Genomic DNA, 9,753 nt, shown 5'->3' on the forward strand with positions numbered 1-9,753 from the left:
TGTAAAAAAAAAAAAAAAAAACACTGAAAAATAGCATTCAGATCACATTAGAAGCCTGCAAAACCTTCAAAAATGATTCCTGCTCATTAGAAAACATCATGTTTCAAACCAAACTAGTAAAATAAAAACTGCATTCACAAAGAGCTAAATGTACAGTAGCAGATAAACCTCTAAATTCATGAAAAAATAAATAGGTCTTTGTTTTGGCAGTTCCGGTAAATGAGAGGTAACATCCAAAAAATGCGAACGCAGCTTTGCTATGTGGTTTAAACAGTAGCGTGATGTAAAACAAAAGCATCTGAGAAATGTTCATCATCCGTCTTGATTAATTTGATGGAAAGAATGAGGTGGGGACATCTTTGTGTGAGGCGCCGCTGGTTATAAGTGGCTGCTGTTGGTCAATTCATTCCTGCAAAGTATCGACACAACCATTGATCCGTTTCTCACAGGTGTTCATCTGAAGATGCAGAATGAGGGGTTTTCATGGACAAAAAAAAAAATAGTTGCTCTTTTTCTAATCCTCTAGACATCAGGCGGGTATTCAAAGGATTTGGGAACAGCATGCAGTTTAATTAGTTGACCCTAAGTTCCCATTATACAGTTAACAATAACCATCATACAAGCACACAGGTGCTGCACAAACATAAAGGCCTTTTAAAAGTGGCATTTATAACACAAAATTCTAATTTTCTCATGCTTGAGCTTGATGCGCTCAGAGTTTAGAGCTGGCAGATAAAACAAACAAACAAACAAACAAACAAAAAAAATCGCAGCACTTTACATCCTCACCTCAGAATTGATTATGTGGTAATTTGGGTGAGTCTGTTGGTGCTTTTATTAAGGTAGGCAATTGTTTTTCTCATTTTGCAGTTACATACATTCAAAAATCTGTATTATTTATCTATAATGCATCATTTGCAAAGAACAGACCACAACATTTAAGCTCCATTATGTAACCTCAGTCTAGGTGATCCAGTCTCATTAAATCTTGTATAAAGACACTAAATTTCTGACAAGAAAAGCTATCCATCTCCATCAATAAAGAACTAATAATACCATGTTTAGTTGGATCGTCAAGGCTACATATAGAAGTTCTTGTAGTGTCCTATAAATGACATCCTGAGATCCATATGTTCACTAAATGGGACAAATAAATAGTCTAAGACAACAAAGGGTGTGAATCCCAGAGCCTTGAGGTGTGAGGTAAACATGAAAACAGCATCAACAGTAGCCCCCCGGCTGACATGGGGGGCTGTAACATTCATCACTCACTCCATATCGTCTGTGTGCAGGGATGTCGTCTGCCTGATGTGTGACACTGGGGGCTGGTTTCAGTTTGGGCTGGTGTCTCGACCTTCACCCCTCACGATTTATACTGAGGTGACAGAAAACACACCTCAGTCAAGCTGAGCAGAGTTATCGTGTACCATCTTACCTGGTCAGAGTGTGTACAGGAGTCAGTGACGAGGCAAACACAGTAACAGCGACTCCAAAAAAAAAAATCTTATTGCAGCTAGCCACTTTGGGACTACAACTAGACCCTAACACATGTTTAAATGCATTAGTTTTAACATAAATCATGTGGGAGAGTAAATGACAGCTTCAAGTTTAAAAAGACTTGAAGAAGAATCTTGGGACTGAAAACAGAACCATTACATTGATATCCATCGATTAAAAAAAAATTTAAAAATGTGCACTGGTTTAGCCCCAGTCGGTCTACATGTGTTTTGTGTGTGTAGCAGCTCCTTAAAATGAGTTTATACTGCATCAACAACACAGCTGAGGCCCTTTTGACAGTAACATCTACAGATTTCAACCTTTTAACAAGAACACGTCAAACCAACAAGTCATCTGAGGTTTTCTTAGGTTACACAAAGCGAGTGACGATAACCAAGGTGTCAGACTGCCAACAGACTGGGGCGTCTCCACAAGTACGACTAGCTGAGCAACATTATTAAACTCAACAAACAACTGATGCGAGAGTTTTTGCAATCATGGGTAGTCCCATTTATTTAAGCTTTAAACACAGGTGTGCCAGTTTGAAATGACATGTTATAATCATCAGGAATTACCGCCTTCACATATACAAATTACATATAATTTGATGAGGGACATGATACTAAAAATATGTGCTTTCATCATCATCATCGTTAACCATATAGAAACCTCTAGAGCTTAGATTTTTCATCTTCATTTAAGCAGCATGGAAAACTTAAAAGGCTATTCGCGCTCGCTTTACAGGATGATTTCACTAAACATTTACATAGAATTTAAAGTTTTTTCAATGAGTTTTCCACTTTCAACTTGGCCCCAATAGGTTTGTCTACAGAGCCGGAGGCTGTACTTTCAGGACCACATCGAGTATTCCACACAAAGTACTACTTCGTGTCCTACCTAAGATTTTAAAGGTTTAATTCACCCAAATAGCACTAAGAATCGTGTTAAGCAACATGAAATTTGTTCGCCTTTACTGAGTGTTTTGAGCCATGCTTTTATTCTGAAGGTGCACCGATACACGGAAGTGAAGTATTTTCTGAGTGCCGGGAAATGGTTGGTTATCGTTTGACGGTCCATGTTTATGAAGTTCCGAATACCTGCCATGAAGAAGCCTGGAATTAATTCCTTAACAATTTGCATCTGGACAATCTGTAATGGCCTTTGTCGTGTCAAGATCTCAAATAGACCAATATGAAAGGTTGGAAAGAGGCAATACATACGGACAACTATGGAGGCAGATATATATTTATTTTATACAATAACATTAAATAAAAATAAAAGTTAAATACACAGACACGCAAAGGTAAATTAGCTCTATGACTTCCTGACATGCATAAATACAAATGTTTAAACGTTAAACGAACAAAACGTTATAAAACAAACAGCCCTCTCCGTACAGCCCTCGGCTCTGCAGACATACTATTGAAACCATCCGCAACACACCCGCCTGGACCCCGACAGCGCCACCACCAGGCTACAGTGTGAACACAGGCCCTGCGCTAGCCTGGGGGCTCAAAGCCGGCTAGCAGGCTGTCGTTAGCCAACCATTAATTTGAAAGGCATGAAAAAAGACACAGCAGTAAAACCAGTTCATGTGCTTGCAAAAATCAAAACCTGCAAAGATTTAGATACACGTGAAGTCGATAATCGGTAATAAATCATTGATCAGGATGAAGCTGCGGCTATCAAACCAACGGAGTTAGCTGGCGCTAACGCTAGCCGGCTGGCTGAAAAGCGTGCCAAAAATCATCAGTCCAGTCAAGGAAAAGTCTTCACAATAAACGCTACAAAAATAAAGCAACACAAACTTGCAAAAAAAGATGAAACTGTTGCTACGGTGCATCCAAAAACCACATTCAGCGTTTATGGCTTTTTTTTTTTTTTTGGGGGGGGGGGGGGGGGGGGGGGGGCGTCTCCAAGTTAGCTAAGCTAGCGAGCCTGCTAGCCAGCACATTGCGTCCTGTCCATTCGCAAAATAGAAAAAGCACCGGAGAAAAAAAAAATCCAAGAACAAAACAAAATGGAAGGAAAAAATAAAAATGTCTGGGAACAAAATACTCACCACGACCTTTACGAGCAAAATATCTTGGTTTCGGGAAAATCGCTCAAATTGTTACTTAGGTCGTCCGGTTGGAACACAAGCTGCTCGCCCCCGTGAACAGAGAGCTAGCTTTCTTCTAGCCGCCGAGCTCATGTAACGGGTGAATGGCGTAGTGGCGGCGGAGGTGCTGGTTGTGCACTACTGCGCTGTCCGGACGGGCGGAGTCGGTATCTTTTCCCCTATATACAGAACACCGATTGATCCGGAATACGCTGTTTTTTAAAACATACTCGCTTGTTGTCTTTGAAAACCAGTCCGTCCGCCTTCACAATAAAGCCTGCAAAGATTTCGGCTTTGATTCGTATTTTTCTTGCTTTTAACGTTACTTTCAACAAACGAGCGAACACGTTTTTAAGCAGTCGTAAATTAGCACTTTAAAATCACAAACACATTTTTTTACGTCTTACTTCTTTGCTAAACCGAATAAAACAAGAATATGTTATAAATTTTTTAAAAGGCACGTTTATTTCTCTACATATCATTTGCGCAGCAATTGTCATGTTTTAACGAGCCACTGATGAATGCTCTAAATACATGTATGTAGGTTTTTGTTCAGTTGATCACATATTAGTGCTCAGATTTGTTGTAGCTAGTGATTTAATGCCAATCAGCCTATGAGTCATCTTTGCAGCTGTGATTAATTTACATTTTATACCGTGTTTTTCTGTCATTTTCACAAATGTTTACACTACCCACACAGCCTGTACTTTAAAAAAAAAAACGTCAATTTAACAAAGAAAGAAAGAAAGAAAGAAAGAAAACACCTGTTACACGGCAACATTACTGATTCTCATTGAAGCAAAGAAGCTTTATAAATTTACCTGCCTATAATTCAGCCTTTATTTCTGTATAAAAAGAATCCACGTGTTCTCCCAACCACTTCACTTTGTGATTCACTAAACAATGTTGTTTCATACTAAAATCTTCCCTACAGAGAATAAAACGACATTTTTAGAGGCCTGAAGAGGTAAAACTAGCAGTATTTCAATAAAACAGGAAACAAAAAGATCAGAAACTAGTTTAAAAACATTTGATATTGTGTAATTCTTTTATCAGAAATATGTTTTTAAAATCTTACTAAAGGCTATTAATCAATGGAGATATTCAGACACTCATTTCAGCCACAGAAACTTTAAATTTGTCTGCTTATGACCTTTAATCACAGCTTGCATATCTTATAGTTCTGAGCAGTTCACCTAACAAAGATATTTTCAACTAAAATGATTCAACTCTAAAAGTAAAGCAAAAAATTGAAAAAGCAGGAAAACATAGATGTAATTTGATTTAAGTAATAGAAATATCTAATTTTGCCTTACAAAATAAATGTAAGTTATAGACTTTAACACTGAAAACTTGAATAAAGTCATATTTTTGCTATTTTGAACTTACTAGATTTAGCTTGCAACTATGTATTGGGCCCTATTTATCCTACAGGTGATTAAGTGATAATGTCTGCAAAACCTTATACTATCAAATATGGAAAAACCTTATAAAATACAGTTTATATTTTATTAAAATCATATAAAAAAAAGGCTGGAATTTCTTGCAACTTTGGATAAACTAGAAGACCACTTTCTGGATGGAACCCCTTGATTATAACAACAACAACAACAATAGTAATGATAATAACTGCTGAGCTAACATATTTTAATTTTTCTGACTGATTTAACTGATTATTGTGATAAAATCATGTTAATTTAAATATTGGTGGCTGTGAAAATAAAGAAACAGAACTCTGGTTTGTTACTACAGCTGACCAGGAGGTGGCAGTGTGAGTATAAAAATAAATAACTGGTGATACTGGGAATAATGTGAAACAGCTAAATGTGGCAGGGGTCAAGATATTATAACCTTTCCAGTTGTGTTATATAAACAAATGTGTGACCTTGCGTCACTACTGCTAAGAGGAACTCTGTAGAAATAATGAGCAAGAACACCGTCCTGTACACGGTAAGTTACACTCTGAATACTGATTACTGTGTGTCCTCATGAAGTATGCAAACATTCTGTCAGACTACAAAATGTAAGACACATGCAGCTGTGAGCTTTTGTTCTCTCCAGCCTGAAACAAAAAGCCTTTATGTAAAATAACGGTGCATTAGGATAATGTGGGGTTTTGGCAGCAGCAGCTGTTCTGATCTCCTGCAGAGATTCATGCACAGATAAAGTTGTGTTTATAACGAGAAGATGAAGGTTGTTGGAGAGGCTCTTCCATATAGTGACAGATGAGATGTTTCTGGAACCTAATGGGGTTTTTAAACACACATAAATAACGCATTTAGGAAATAGGGTCAATGCAACAACCCTATGACACATATAATAGTGAGTATATGAGTAACAGGTGTGCAGGAAGGTGACATAAAAAAGTCAGGTGATCTACAGAGGCAGGTACTCACTGAGGACATCTGTTGTACAGGTGTGGACACAGGTAAACCCAGCAGGACCCTGAATCCAGCACACCTTAATGAAACGCAATTCCACAATTAATTACAACTGTTAAGTCTTGTATGACAGTGTTTCCCAACCATTTTGGCTTGTAAGATTTAAAAATGAAGCCATATTTCTTCATAATCTCTTGTCACAGATTGCGTATGTCTTCTGTCATCCACCAAACAATAATGATCTCTACTAAAATGTTTTCCAGTAAGAGAAATGACATGTTTTCAGAGGCCAGTATAGGTGAAATTATCAGTATTTCACTGTAAAAATCAAGAAACATCTGGGAAAAGTCCAAAACACAGATTTTTTTCATTTGTGGAACAGAAAGATGCATTTTTTTCTATTTCAACCCTTAAAGAAGACATCTCAGCTGGAAAACCATTTTAAGAATCAATATCTCCAGTGTCTTGATGAAGACACTACAGACAAAAATATTTTGGACAAGTTTGTGTCATTTGGGACACCTTTTGAGCAGTTGTGGGAAAGATTTTGTTATTTTGGACACTACTTTGAAACCAATTTCATGTGATCTTGTAAAACATTCAAATAATTTTGGAAGGGTGTCTGCCAATTTGGACATTTTTTAAAAATTTAGTGCAAGCTCAGAATTTGTCGAAAATCATACATTTCAAAAATTACTCGACATTTGTCCATGTTGACATAAACCTGTCCAAAATGGTCCAAAATTGATCCAGAATGACTTTGAATAGGTTCAAAACACCTCTGAATTTGTCCAAAATGATTCAAAATGAGTCTACAATGAGATAAAGATGTCCACAATGACCACAAATTTGGTAAAAATGGCATGATTTGTCCAAAAATAACAGCAACTTGTCCAAAATGGCATGAACATGTTTTAAACTAACTAAGAAGAATCTCTTTTGTTGTATGATGCTTCAGGTATTCAATAAACTCAGAGGAAAGACTCTGTCTGGTGTTTCAGGACGGATATTGTTGATTAAATGTGGAACTAATGAAATGTGGGAAAAAAACTCAGATTTGACTGGATGTACAGTAGTTCTGACTCATACTGAAAGTGAAACAGAAATGTTTCTCCATCTGATCTTTGTAAAAATCTGACGATTATTTTCTCTCCATTTGTTGATTTGTTGGAATATATCGGCAGAAGTGTAGCAAACAGCTGTTTGTCCAGTTTCTCTCCGATACGCAGCTACTCAAGAAATGGTCGATGTGTGGAACAGACTCTCACAGACTCTCACTTCATTTTAGTATTTTTATTATTATTATTATTGTTATTATTATTATTATTATTATTATTATTATTATTATTATTATTATTATTATTATTATTATTATTATTATTATTATTATTATTATTAATAATAATAATAATAATAATAATAATAATAATAATAATAATAATAATTTGTTTCAGTGGACGAGACGTTTGCAGTTTTTCCTGCTGAATGGTGCTGCTGCTGTATACCAACAGTTGCTAAGTGACAGTTTCTGGTAGGGGACCGGGCTGACTGAACGGTTAGTTTCTTTGATACATGATGTCAGAGCCCTTCATTTTGTGACGTAATGCATTAAAAACTGCATTTAAATAGGGGTCAGACAGCATCAGTTTCCACTTTTCGGTTCATCTGATTACTGCGAGTTCCATTGACAAACCTGGAGAGAAAACTGGGACAAAGTCGAGAGAAAGCCAACGAACTATACCAACAGTTAACACTCAAACAAATCACCACGAGCAAACAAATGGAATCAGATATAAGCGTGGAAACTTTGGATATCATATTTGGATTGTGTGGAACCACAGATCCAGAGGTTGTTGGCATCTGGTTCTCCTGACTTTGAAAAAGTACTGCTGGCTGAGCTTCTCTTGGAGCTCATAGATCATTGCTCATTGCACCAAGTCACTGAGAACATTGCTTGAAACCAATGCATTTGAACTGACAGAGGTACAAATTGCGTCCAATCTGGCGAAAACCCTTCCCAAAACCTTTGTGGAAGAAGTCACGAAAAATGTAAATTCTCCATCTTCCAACATGTCCTATGATGAGGATGTGTTCAAACAATATACAACCCCTGCGAAGAGGCTCAGTGATATAGTTTGTTTGCTCACAAAATGGAACAAACAATGACACAACTTGAGCTCCAGAACACCAAGTCATACTGCCCAAAGAGGAATTACAGAACACTGAAGATCTGGAAGAACTAGAGGGAACACCAAGGATACCAAAACTCCTTGATATTCCTACCTTAAATCTAAGGGACAGCTTGATGTCCAACATACCACAAGTTGTCATTCATAAAGCAGTGGATGAACTGATGGAGCCACTGACTGTTAATATGACACATTAATTACGATGTGATGAACATTTCTGAGAGTAGCGGTTGTATACTCTCTCTATCTTGCATTGTGTGGACAATCAAGCACTGAGCATGTTCTCCTTTGGCACCAAATCTGCTGTTTATTTGCAGGAGCTGATAAAACACACTGACTTTTTTCTCTCACAGTTGCGCACGTGGTAAACTCCAGATAACGCAGGGAGACTGGACACGGCAGACTGAGACTTAGAATGCTAAAAACACAAAAGAAATTATTCAGTACGGAGGTTAAACTTAATTAGCATTTTTCTAGCAGAGCTTATACTGGTTGACTTACCACGGAGACTAGGCACAGCAGACTGAGACCGCAAAGTAGGGGTGCACACCCCAAGTCTGCAGGGGCCCGGAAGAGTGCACCCACGTCATATCCGGTAACCAAGGGAACCAGATATGTAATATGTGATAAGTGATGGCAAGTGGAATCATTGTCTGCTACATGACCAAACCAAGGAAGTGTCTGAAGACATCAGCCAGTCAGTAATGGAAGAACTTCTCAGTACAGAAGAAAAATCAGCGAGTTCCAAAGCTAGTGAGAAGCTTCCTCTAACTGGAGTTCTCGGAAAAATTAAGACGTTTTCACCAGGCAGTTTGCTAAGGCCTCAATTTTCCGCATTTTCTCTAGAGCAGAGTCGATACACGGCATCATTGAAAAGGTCGACTCTTTGCTGAAACCAAAGGAAGAGCAACCCTTCGGCAATGAAGTTTCTCTATATTACTGCTTAAGAATTATTTCCCCAGAAACTCTGGTATTCATTAAAGACGTTGCGACATAAAGTTGCTACATGAAGAGGTAATACATGGGCTCCCTCAAGAGATCGTCCCAGAAGGAATAAGACAAATGGAGTATTTGATGTCTCAGCTGTGTTCCAGAAGAAAAACTCTATGTGGAAATATGAACCAAAATGAGGCGGTTCCTTGCTCTAATGAGGTGATGGTCATCCAGTACCTGGCCCAGCTCAACAGGGTTCTCGTGACTATGGGAGACTCTAAGGCTCTGACCCAGCTGCCAGGGCTTCACTTTTTGGCTTGTAAGTCTTAAAAATGAAGCCCTATCAACTCTTTTAAGCGCTTGTATATAACTTTGTCATTCACCAAACAAAGATCTTCTCTACTTAAATGTTTTTGACTAAAGTTGATAGGATGTTTTTAGAGGCCCAAATAGGAAAAACTATCAGTATTTCACAGTAAAAGTAAAAATAATTTAAAGAAAAGTGCAAAACAACAGAGATCATTTCATTTGTGTAACAGAAATTTGGAATTTTGTCTTCATGAAGGAGTTTGTATTACAAGAGAAATGCCATTGTGTTATTAATTACAGCTGTTTTATTTGAATTATTTTCACTTTATGACAGGGTTTCCTA

The 9,753-nt window shown here is 37.6% G+C and overlaps 1 protein-coding gene across 7 annotated transcripts in view; it reads right to left on the minus strand.

Annotated features, from left to right (window-relative positions):
* Positions 1-3,730, minus strand: part of LOC111573208 (heterogeneous nuclear ribonucleoprotein C) — a 55,425-nt gene extending 51,695 nt beyond the window's left edge. For 4 of the 7 annotated variants that reach the window (XM_023277241.3, XM_023277239.3, XM_023277238.3 and 1 more), the window contains exons 1-2: positions 3,560-3,720; positions 1,273-1,375 (exon numbers count right to left, since the gene is read on the minus strand). In XM_023277241.3, the coding sequence (XP_023133009.2) occupies positions 1,273-1,277 (5 nt within the window). In that variant the 5' untranslated portion in view covers positions 1,278-1,375; positions 3,560-3,720. Of the gene's footprint in view, positions 1-1,272; positions 1,376-3,559 lie in introns of all 7 variants that reach the window. The other 3 variants (XM_055014356.1, XM_055014355.1, XM_023277242.3) reach the window with 3 other exon arrangements.
* Between the last annotated feature and the right edge of the window lie 6,023 nt (positions 3,731-9,753).

Source organism: Amphiprion ocellaris, chromosome 10 (assembly GCF_022539595.1).
Source record: "Amphiprion ocellaris isolate individual 3 ecotype Okinawa chromosome 10, ASM2253959v1, whole genome shotgun sequence".
Taxonomy (NCBI): domain Eukaryota; kingdom Metazoa; phylum Chordata; class Actinopteri; family Pomacentridae; genus Amphiprion; species Amphiprion ocellaris.